The 12,986-nt window shown below is 31.5% G+C and overlaps 1 protein-coding gene across 1 annotated transcript; it reads right to left on the bottom strand.

The window, feature by feature from the left end:
* Nucleotides 1-3,749: 3,749 nt before the first annotated feature.
* On the bottom strand, nt 3,750-4,928 carry LOC108477525 (zinc finger BED domain-containing protein RICESLEEPER 2-like). Its single transcript, XM_017780067.1, has one exon. The coding sequence runs from the start codon at nt 4,926-4,928 to the stop codon at nt 3,750-3,752; it is 1,179 nt and encodes a 392-aa protein (XP_017635556.1).
* Between the last annotated feature and the right edge of the window lie 8,058 nt (nt 4,929-12,986).

The following is a 12,986-nucleotide window of genomic DNA, read 5'->3' on the forward strand; positions in this document are numbered from 1 at the left end:
TCACAAATTATATAATGGCATGTATAGCTAAACTCATACTTGCTATGTTAGTCCGAGAATCAGCTAAACCATATCTCTGATACCAATAAATGTAACACCCCTAACCTCTATCAATCGCCAGAACAAGGTCACTGATCATTACTAGAGTTTATAGATAGATTACAGAAAATTTATGTCATTTACTATTTATATCCAAAATCAATCAAATCGTCCTTTAAATGGGTCCTCGAGGCCCAAAATACATGTTAGAATCAAATCAGGACTAAGCCAGAATCTCAAAAATATTTTCACGAAATTTCAAAATTTTTCTTAGGTGTAGGGGACACACGCCCATGTGGTTAGGCCATGTGGCTCACACGGCCAAGTGACACGCCCGTGTCTTAAGCCATGTGGGCATTCAATGTGAGGCACATGGCTGTATCCCAACCTGTGTTCAAATTAGGGTAGCTACTGACTTGGGTCACACGGCCAGCCACACGCCCATGTGCTTGGCCGTATGGACCATTTAATTTTTGAAAATTCGGTGCAGGATTCACACGGCCAAGACACACGCCCGTGTCTCTACCCGTGTGACCAATTTTGAGCATTCTATTTCTCAATTTTTAAGTTACAGGGGACACACGGCCAAACCACACGCCCATGCGCATGGCCGTGTATCACACACGGTTGAGACACACGCCTGTGTGTCTACTCGTGTGGACGAAATATGGTCATTTCCAAGCCTTATTTCTAACCCAAATTTTGCCTTGTACCTACATTAATACCTGTATACATATTCCAACCATTTCAAGACATTAAAACAAGCCATCATTAACATTATACATGATATATCATCACATGTATTCAAGCTTACCTTTTGTAAAACAATGTGTTTACCATATTTCAATCTAACCATGTCAAGCACACATACTTTAACCATATTATAACCTCATATATATATATATATATATATATATATATATATATCTAAATATACCATCACTAGCCATTCCAATGGCTATATTACAAACAACCATTTATATGTCAACACTAGCCAAGTTAGCCTATACATGCCATTATACCAAAATAAGTTTGCTATTTATACCAAAATGAGCTGAAAGATAGTGTGATGGTGCTCCGACCGATTCTAACATTTACGACCTTCCGAGCACTATAAAACAAAGGAAAATAAAACAAAGTAAGCATTTAATGCTTAGTAAGTTCACATAACAGGAATTTAACTTACCATTTATATTCAATTTAAGTAATCACGTAAATATATATACCAACAAATTGACCAATTGCCTAATCACATACACTCAATCAAGCAAGTTAGTCATTAATTTCAAAATACTTTTCAAGTAATAAAGATGAGCTCATCATGTAATAACTTCCATACACATATACTTTTCTTATCATACTTCCATATAACATATACATTTCTATGATAAATCATCTCAAGTTCAGATTAGCCATAACAGAACTTTGTTCATTGAATTTATTTGAAATATATATGGATATACTTGTAGTACACTTGAAATGTACAACACTATAAATCGTCAACTCATATTTAGGGGTACCCAATTAGGGCACATACTCAGGAAGCACTCTCTCGAGCCATATAATAGGATGCTCATGTGAGCCATGTAAGAGGAAGCTTATCCGAGCTATAACAGGAAACTCATAAGAGTTTAAAACAGAAAGCTCATTGAGCTTAACAGGTAACTCCGAAGAGTTATTTTCAGGAAGCTCCCTATAGCCATATAACAAAAAGTTCAAGTGAGCTATATCAGGAAGCTCAAAAAGAGCCTATATCAGGACGCTAATAAAAAGTTGCGTTTGTACTTGCAATATATGCAGGATCACAACCAATCATATAACAGGACGCTCACAAAGAGCTGCAGTAGTTCGCAACACATGTAGGTTTACTACCGATCCAGATGCTCGCAAGAACCATATAACAGGAAGCTCGAGAGGGCTTATAATAGGATACTCTTTCAAGTTATTGTGTGTCTGCAGCATATGCATGACCACAACAAATTGGGAAATCATGTATCCATCGAATTCCATTTATTCAAACGAGACTTATAGTTATCGAGCAATATCAGGCATGTAATTAATTTTATATATTAAACATTTATACAATTCACACATATTTAACATTCCATTCCAAGCATACTAATATACATAATCTAGTTACATGAACTTACCTCGATAAACATTTGTATATAAGGATCTACTAATCCGATACTTTTTGTTTTCCTTGATCCGACTCCGTACTAGGACTATCCAAATCTATATAAATGAATTTAACATCAATTTAATCCATTTCATACTCAATTTAATTCAATTCACACCCTAGGCAGAATTACCATACTTTCCACAAATGATGATTTCGTCCCTAGGCTCGAAAAATGAAATTTGTGTAATTTAATCCTTATTCCAAGCCTAACTGATTTTTACATATAACATTTACAGCATTATATTTCATAAAAATTATAAATTTTCCATGAATTTTACATCTTTACAATTTAGACCTAAATCACAATTTCATGAAAATTCACTTTACAAAAGTTATTTATCTATCAACAACCTTTCAATTTCTACCATAAATTTCAAATTTTCATCTTATTCATCCATAAAAAATTTTAATACTTTGATAACTTTACAAATTGATCCCCAAAATAGATAGATTAAGTTATTACGATCTCGAAAATATGAAAATTACTTAAAACGAGACATGATTACCTACCTAATTAAGCTTGCTTGATTTTATTTCTCTTTCTACAGTTTCTATAGAATTTGGGTAAAAGATTATATAAAATGATAATACTTTTTATTTAATTAAGATATCATCTTTTACTCTCTCTTTTTCCAATTTAGTCCTTTTCTTTTTCTAATTTTCCATGGATGAATCATCAAAAATATCTACTAACTTCTTTTAATGGTCTAATGACCATATAAGGACCTCAAATTTTGAATTCCATAGCTATTTGATACTTGTAGCTACTAGAACTCAACTTTTGCATTTTATGCAATTTGGTCCTTTCTAGGGGTGTTCATTCGGTTAACCGACCCGAAATATCATTAACTGAATTAACTAACCTTTCAAAATTTTTAACCGTTAACCAAAACGAATTTTTTTCAAAAAAATTAACCGAATCGAAATTTTTCAGTTAATTTGGTCGGTTAACCGAATTAACCGAAAATTATATTTTTTTATTTTTGGTTAAAAATTAACAGAATTAAAAGAATTAACTGAATTAACCGATCACCCGAATTAACCGAATTGAATCACTACATAATTAAAAACATTACATAAGTCTTTGAATCACTACATAATTAAAAATATTACATAAGTCTATGAATCACTACATAAATAAAAACATTACATAAGTCTTTGACTCACTACATAATTAAAACATTACATAAGTCTTGAAATTAACACATAATTGAAATGTAAGTCTTTAATATTTTCCATTTGTATCATTTTCTTCTCTCCAAAAGATCTCCTTTTGCATTAAATCTACAAAAAAAATATGTACAACAATTTAACATATAATAGAAATATCAAATATATGCATTTAATAAAAATCAAATAATATAAACAAATGAAGCAGATTATAAGTTAACAAAAATAAGATAGTAAGCATACCCTTCAACTCACGAAAGCTCATGAATTTAGGGTAGGCTCTGATGCATTCCAAGAAAAGTCTAAACATTGAATCAAATAAATAAGTAGCGGTGATATGATAAAAAAATTGAAACTATTAAAATAAAACAATAAATATACCATTTTCAATCTTGTCAAGCTCTTGGATTTGTTCTTCAATCTTTTTGATGTCTTCTTGTGATGATGATTTTCGAATCCAATCTTGAGTACACACAAGAGCTTGTACTATTTTAGGAGTTAAAGAACTCCTATATTGATCAATCGCACGTCCCCCGGTGCTAAATGCAGACTTTGAAGCAACCGTAGAAACCGGTATAGCTAACACATCTCTGGCCATTTTTGAAAGAGTGGGAAATCTAGGGCTATTCACTTTCCACCACAATAAAATATCAAAATATTCAACAAATTCCTCATTAGCCTCAGCTAGATATTTATCCAACTCAAATGTTTTATCCTCACCACAAATTTCCAACTCACGTTTTTTATACAAAGCTTGCATTCGCCTTTTCATTTTTTGTTGTGGTTCACCGAGAGAAACATGTGTTGACACACTCGATTGGCTACAAGTACTATGAAGTGAAGGATTATACTCATCAAACAATTCATACAAAGATTCCTTCAATTTTTGCATCATTTCAGAAGCTTTTTCAGAACTAGACATTTCACTAAGTGCAAATTCAAGATACTTTAGTTTTTGTCTAGGATCTAAAACACAAGAAACAAACATAAGCAAATTCATCTTATCAATATCACCCCAATACTTATCACACTTCTCTTTCATCTTGATGGCCATAACATTGAAATCAACATTACTATTTAACTGAGCATCTCGTAAAAGAATATCAATTTCAGAAAGCTCATCAAAAAAATTATTGGATGTGACATATGAAGTGTCAGATATACGCAAAGTGACTTCATAAAAGTGTTCCAAGAAATCCCTCAAGTCTCTAACATTAGTCCAATCATCCATACTAGGCCAACCCTTTCTCCTTTCAAGTTCAACCCTAAAGTTTGTATCTTGCTCCTCAAATCTCTCAAAAGCTCTCTCAAAGTTCTGATCAGTGTCTAACATTAAGTAAGTCGAGTTCCACCTAGTACAAACATCAAGACACAACATCTGCTTGCACTCTATCTTTTCTACCACAACACACTCCTTAAGCTTTTGTAATCTAGCTGGAGATTGTCTCACATATCTAACAGCCCCCCTAACATGTTCAACAGATTTATTCATTTCCTTTAAGCCTTCAAAAACAATCAAATTCACAATGTGTGCCATGCATCTCATATGAATATATTTACCATTTTGAACTAAACCCCCTCGAGGGTTAAATCTCTTTATCAAATAACCAATAGCAACACCATTTGAACTTGCATTATCAACAGTAACAATAAACAACTTATCAATCCCTCAATTCAACAAGCATTTCTCAATCACCATCCCAATGGACCCACCCTTATGACTAGAAATTGGACAAAAGTTTAAAATCTTTTTATTCAATTTCCAGTCGTTATCAATAAAATGAGCAGTGGTACACAAATAATTAACTCTTTGTAAAGAAGTCCATGTGTCAGTAGTTAAGCAAACTCTAGAGTAAGAACTTCTCAAAAGTTGTTTTATCTTGACCCTTTCATCTAAATACAGTTGATAAACATCCCTAGTCATAGTAGTTCGTGAAGGAATATGAAACCTAGGACATGCCACAAACATAAATTTCTTAAAGCCTTCACTTTCAACAAACTTGAAAGGTAATTCATCAATCACAATCATTTGTGCTAATCCTTTCCTACATGCTTCTTGATCAAATCTCCAAGTTGAAATATGCCCTTCCCCCCTTCAACTCCCTTTCTAGGTAAAACTAGTTGTCCTTGAATAGTGTCAACAACATTACTAGGATTTTTCTTACATGAACCAATATGATATTTCAATGACCCTGTACCATTTTTTTATATATCACAATAAAATTCCTTTTGACAATAATTACATTTAGCCTTACTTGCACCCTCACTATTAATAATCTTAGTGAAGTGAGACCAAACTTCTGACCTTTGAGGAGTGGTTTTTCTTTTCCCAGTAGCCCCTTTTGTTTGGCTTGAAGCTCCAACTCCCGAATTTTCAGAATCTATCGAAGTAGGAGGTGTAACACTACCCTCAATAGATGTTAGTTCGATAGACATTTGCAAGAAAAAAATTATATATAAATTAAAATACATTTATAATATTAAACATATTTTGATGTTAAGTTTTAAAGAAATAAATTCTGCTTTTATACATTTCTAGCATACAAGTTCTAGCATAAAAGTATGTACAGTGATAAAGACATGTTTCAAATGCACAGTGATACAAGAAATGTTTCAACATTTTGCATTTTAGAAAAAAAAAACAGCTTTTATTGTTCATTCACCAAACACATTTTCCATGAACAAAACATTATAAAACAAATGCAGATTTCAAAAATAATGAATCCAGCTTGAATGATCTATTTTTAAAAATTAATTGTTTGCATAGAAATTATTGAAGTATTGAAGCATTGGTTTTTAGGTTAATGATTTATCAGAAGGTTTAATAGCATTAGATAATTGAACTAACTTTGTTGCTGTAATTCACCAAAGTTATTGTTAAGTTTCAATCTTTAATATATTATTCTTTAGATTTTGACTTCACTTGTCTATGTTAAAAAAAATGGAATTTTGGGTTTGTAGGTAAATGTCTTTGTCTTTTGTACCAATCATACCCCACTTTTCCTTAGTTAATTGGCTCACTTTTACACTTCAAATTTACCCACCCAGTACCACAACAAATCTACACATTTTATCTACCCTACCCAATTTAATTATATATATAATAGTTTCCAATATGAATTATTGGATTTATCATTGTAAATATATGTAATAGTGTTTATTTTTTTTATTCATTTACCAAGAAAATTAGCAATTAAGCTTTTAATTTTGTTTTGCAACAATGAATAGAATAAAGATGAGGTGCAAAGGCAACAACTTGATTATAATACAAATGATCTTGTTTTAAAAAGCATATCGTGATGGAATAATATGTTTGTTTGATAATAAAAAAAAGAAAAAGAAAGATGAAATCAATGGATCTAAAAAAAGAATTAGTGGGAATTATAACAGGATGTGAACTAGAAGAGGACTTGACGAGAGAGAATAGGGATGTGGGTATTTAATATATTGATCTAAACAAATCAAAGTAAAAGGAAAAAAACAGATTAAAGAAGTAAAATAAAAGAAATTGAAACAGAGAAGTCACCGACAAGGAAGAGGCAGATCTTGGAGAAAGCCTTTTGAGATCGAAAATGAATGGTTGTGAAAGAGAACAGAGTGGTGGGGGGTAGAGCAGTCAAGCAAATGGTGGGTTGTAGAAGCTAGAGAAGAGGAGTCAGACTCAGTATCTGTATTAGAACATTAAGACAAACTAAAACATCACACATTCACACTATCTAGTATCTAATGTATCTGATAAAAGTTGAGATGAATACTAGAAATAGAAGTAGACGCCGGTGATGGATGGTGACCTGGTAGACGCCAGAGTGCCGGACGGAAGGTGGCTGGCCTGGTTCAATTAGGGATTTGGAGTTTAGGGGTTTCTTTTCCTTTCGCCTGTTCTCTGTTAACTACCGACTAATGTTGGGTTTACTTTAGACTTTTAGTTTTAGTTTTAGATTTTTATTTTTATTTATTAAATTAATTGTAATTTTTAAGATTGGGTTGGGTTGGGTAATTCATAATTGGGTTGGGTTGGGTAGTTTGTGTAATTATGAATTGGGTAATTCAAATAATCTGATGTGGGTCTGTAGGATTGCATGAAATGAATTAGGCCTATCTATATTAGATATTTTTTTATTAATTTTTTCGGTTTAATCGAAAAAATTCAGTTAACCGACCGGTTTCAAACCGAATTAACCGTTAACTGAAAAATTAAAAAATTATTAATCGACCCCCAACAGAAAAAATTTGGTTAACCGACTGATTAATCGAATTCGGTCGGTTAACCGAATTTCTTTTGGTTTTACCCGAATTTTGCACACCCCTAGTCCTTTCTATAATTAAACATGAAATCAATAAAATTTTCTTATCGAAATTTTTCATACGTTATTCATATCATAATGCAAACCATGCAATAATATTAAAATAAATTTTCTTTCTGACTCTGATTTGTGGTCCCGAAACCATTGTTTCAATTTCACTAAAAACGAGATGTTACAGAGACCATGAGGTAGAATAAGACAAAAATGGAAACGTTGGAAATGAAAAGAATGGTGGCAATGAGAAACCTCCAAATTGGAAGGGGAAACCCAATAATAAATTGAAAGAGCCAATGAAGTGCTTCTTTTGTGACAATTTGTATATGGTGAGGTACTATCCAAAACAATTCGTTCTTTTTTCCATCAAAGAGGAGGATGAGCTAGATAAAGTAATGATGAGTCTTGTTTCAATCATAGGTTGTGTCAAAGCGAAAAGGTTCAGAGAGTGAGAAAAAGCAAGTAGAGTGCTTCTTTTGTAGTGGTCTGCATAGGATATGGGATTGTATAGAGCGATTTAAACTGTCTATAATTAGTAAAAAAGAGAAAGCAAAGTCCAATGGGAATGAGGCCTTAAAGCTTGGATCAATGATACTTAATTATACAAAAACGAAGAGAAATCGTAAGCAAAAAAGGGTTGATGTATGTAGACATCAACATCACAAGTCAAAGAAAGAGTGCTCTTATTGATATGGGGGTATCAAACTTGTTTATATAGTAGAAAGTTGTGAAAAACTTGGTTTCTCGATTAGAAAATCGAACAAGATGATCAAGACTGTAAATTCTAAATAGTTCCAATTGTGGGAGTAACATAAGAAGTTAAGCTACAAATCAGTCAATGGAAAGATAATGAAGACTTTGAGGTAATTCACTTGGATGATTATGACTATGTTCTTGACTTGAATTTCCTTGATAAGATTAATTTTTTGTTGGTTCCTTTTGAAGATTGTATGTGCATATTGGATCCTCAACAACAATGAGTTGTGTCGGTGTGTCGGGACATAAAGGATGGGACCAAGGTACTAGTGACAATCTAGCTAGCCAAAGATGTTCATGGTGGAAAGAATATTGACTTAGTAGTAAAGGAATGCTACAAAAGACCCTCTTGGAAATGCTAGAGGGGCGACAAATTGATATAAAACCTGTTGAGTCATATGTGGGGCCACCACTTATGAAAGAGGTGGGTTGTGCATCAAACTTTAGGAGAAAAGTAGTGATGCAAACTGAGTAGTCGAATCAAGTAAATGCTACGATAGAGCGCGGTACATTTCAAACACTTATCTAGTGTTTTTCATTTTGACTTACCATTGGCTTGGCGAAGACACATGACCCTTTCAGATTTTTAAAGCAAGTAAGCCAAGGGGATTATAAACGAGAGTTAGCAGGAATACTCAAGGTTGACCCAATATTCAATGTGAGCATGCCAAAGCCTATTTGTGTGGATCAAGAGGATCACAATCGAGGCAAGTCACAATGTAGGGAAGTAAGAGCGTTGGGCTCTTGCAAACGAGATGTACCAAAGAGGAGTGAAACGGTTCGAGTTAGGAGACGATGGAACTAGAGGCAAAGGTTTCAAGGGGCTTAGCTACCTAACAGAGAGGCTAGTCAGGAATCAGACGAGGCATTGTCATTTCAAGAACACAACGAGGGTGTTACAAGAATGAGTGAGGGAGAATGTCACAGGTCATGGATCAAATCCTATGACGATTGTCCAAAGAGCATCCCATGGAGGTCAATCGATTAAATGGGGCTCATTCGACTCACTTGAATTAACCTGATTTGTGGAACATGTGGAGAAGCTGTCTACTTGAAGCCATGGTGGCCTAGTGAAGAACTTATGGAAAATTAGGGCTACCTTGGTAAATATGAAATGTAATCTTAGAATATTTGTAATATGATAAGATATGGTTTTGTAATATTAAAGGATTGAGCCAATCCCTTAAGAATCTCAATTGCAGATAGGCTTTAATCTCGACTGTCAATGTAACTCAATCTGTATTGTTGGTTTTAAGGGAGCTCAACTGTAAATAAAGGGTCTCCGCCTCATTTGTAATGATCCATTGTATTTCATTCTTTAGCAGTGAGTACTAATTGAAAGCATTTACTCAAACATCTTGTAGGCGTTATTTTTCTATAGTTCTTTTGTTCTTTCAAGTTTTTTTTGTCTTTGAGTTGTTTCCGCATTATTTTTGGTGCATTGGAGAATTTCTATCGAGAATTCTCACTTTGTGAAAGCTAGTTTAACTTAAACGCATTTAAAGCGAAAAAATCGCCTAAGGTTGTACGAATTGCAAGACTAAAATTCTAATATCATGACAATGGATTGTAGTTTACTAAGAATACATGAGAATTAAATACTTGCATAAAATATAATCTCATCATTTATGTATTCAAGTGATCAAAGTTTCATTAGTTAGGAATCTTGATCTGGTTTTATATATAAATGTATATATACATATATAGACACTAGTTTTCATACCCGTGAGACTCTCGAGCTAATATTTAATATATTTGTTTTAAAAAGAAATAAAAAAAGTAAGGTAAATTTAATGTTAACAAAAAATTAATAATACATATTAGTAGTAGATAAATAAAATATATTTTTATTATGAAGTTTGAAATTATTATATTAAACTTATTATAATAAATAGAAATTTCAATTGTTAAAATAAATTGAAAATTTTTGGACTTGAAATATTATTTTAAAATGATTATAATAAATGGATATGTAAATTTTTATTATAAAATTTTGAACTATCAAATGAATTAATTTATGAAAAATAATTATAATTAATCGTAAAAAATAATTTTATTATAAAAATAATAAAATTAATTTTAAAAAAGGCCTTATAAATTATAATATATGTATAATAATTAATTTATATTTAAAATAAATTATCTAATATAAATTTTAAAAAATAATATTTAAAAATATAATTTACTTAAAGTGAAAATAAATGCTTTAAATAGAGAGGGCGACTTAGAAAAAACAAATTATAATATAAACATAATTTATTTAAAACCTTGCACTATATATATGAGATATATAAATCTACTTTTAATTTCTATCAAACTTTTAACTTAAGTACTCGCCTGAAAAGAAGAATATACTTATTGAAGTCATAAATTTTAAGAGTAAACAATAATATCAGTGTCAATTAAGCAAGTACTTGATCAATTTATTCTATTTATTTCTCTAATCCGTTTTATTATAAGAATTTTATTTTTAAAAAATTAATTATAATGTAAATTTTACGTGTAAAAGTGACTCCAAACTATTTTATTTTATCTTTTTCTTCCAAAGAAAGTTTCTCCTTTTTCTTTTAAAAGATAATAAACTTTTGAGATTAATGTGTGAGGTTATAATGATGACGGGAAGCAAACCTAAGGGATCGTAAAACAATTTAATGTAATAAGAAATGTTAACATCTACTAAATATGTGTTTTATTGTCAATTGAGTCTTAGTTTGATTAACATTAAGATTGTTATTAGTGTAAGAAGATGTGGGTTTGAATTAGCTAAAGTGCATGATCCTCCTATTTAAAAGTTAAGAAAGGACTATGCCTAATTAAATGCATTATATCAAAAGAACAAATATGATCAATATAATAGGCACTTTATTTTGTTTGGAAAATTAAATTAAAGTTTTAAATATAATATTTTTATTAATTATTTCCTATAGTAAACACAATGATTTAATTCTTTTTAACTAAATAAATATAATTTAAAAGAAAATTAGTTTCTACATTGTAAAGTGGAATTTAAAAATTCCATTAGGTTGATGACATTGACAAGTGTATATATTGTTTAGTATAACAAAATTACGACATAATGATTTATTTGACTTTTCAACTTTATAAAAAATTATTTTAGTCATTCATTTAACTTTTCTCCTTTTTAGTCTTTAAGCTTAGGTTTTTTGTAAAATTATTCTAAAATGAATGAAAAAGTTAACGTTTTTTAACTTTGTTTATGTGACATACACGTGGATTACCGTGTGGCAGACATGTAAGCATTTAATTAATTTTTTAAAATTTTAAAAATTCAAAAAATAATAATTTTTTAAAATATAAAAATCATTAAAAATATTTAAAAAGTATAAAATTTATAGAAAATAGACACAGACTCATCACTCATACCAACTCATTCATAACAGACACATTCCTTTTCCTTTCCTTTTAGATATCCGTGTTTAAAGTCCCGATAGACCCCTTTAAACGACTCTATAAATAGAGACAGACTCATCACTCATACTAACTCATTCATAGCAAACACATTCCATAGCATGTTTTTAGACACATACACGCATACATTTCAATCTTCATATTCCTATTACATGCTTAGACCATCAGATTTCTTGCAATCCATACACACAAGTCCATAATTCATACATTTCTCATCAGAATCATCATATCATACTTTCCTAGCCCAAATTTCATGGTTTTATATATTTTCGTCAAAGTTTCTAGAATGCATAACACACATGCAAAATTCAGCTTAGGGACTCACTTGACGTCCACGAACGGTAGCTTGGTCTCTAGATCCCAAATATCCAACATGAAAACGTAGAAATCACTGCTTATAAGACATAGAGATTCCACTAAACCCCATTCATATAACTTTTATTATCATCAGAACCCCCATCAACTTTCATGCAAAGCCTTACTTCTTCATTTGCTATCTACTCTCGTAAACAGACTTACTCGACAAGAAGTCCAAATGCAAGTCCAGATTACTTACCTTGAACATGAAACAACCATTTTGCAGAAACTCCAATCCTTAACTTTAGCTTAGCAAGAAAGGCTCTTAATCAGCTTCAAAGTAAAAACAGAAATGGCATTTTTAAATAGGAGGGAGAAGATAACTCTCTCTCTCTCCCTCTTTCCAACTCATATCCAGATATATATATAGAAAACCCATGTTTCCATAGGAACTTAACATGTGTCATTGACCTTCAATACTATCCTCTCAAGGGTCAACATCTGTATGGATATGTATTCAAGATTCCATAATCTTTATGTACCTTTGTTTTACCTTATCGTTCATCCTGACCATCTAGGTAGGAAGTAACTTGCATAGTAACTAGACAAACTTGGTGTACCTTACCTTTGGTATCATCTTCATTACCCAAAGAACCCTTAATACTCTTACCGTTCCATTCATTTTCACATAACCACATCCTTCAAAGAATATTCCTTACCTTTTACTCTATTACCAAGTAAATGCCCTAAGAATATGCCAATGGGGCTAGTTGGGCAGATAGGACCGCGCCACTCAAGTTTCTTTCAGGCTACAT

The sequence above is a fragment of the Gossypium arboreum genome, chromosome 7 (assembly GCF_025698485.1).
Source record: "Gossypium arboreum isolate Shixiya-1 chromosome 7, ASM2569848v2, whole genome shotgun sequence".
Taxonomy (NCBI): domain Eukaryota; kingdom Viridiplantae; phylum Streptophyta; class Magnoliopsida; order Malvales; family Malvaceae; genus Gossypium; species Gossypium arboreum.

Bases quoted from the DNA above. Each gene is read 5' to 3' on its own strand.
- LOC108477525 (XM_017780067.1), bottom strand. From the start codon at position 4,928: ATGGCACACATTGTGAATTTGATTGTTTTTGAAGGCTTAAAGGAAATG.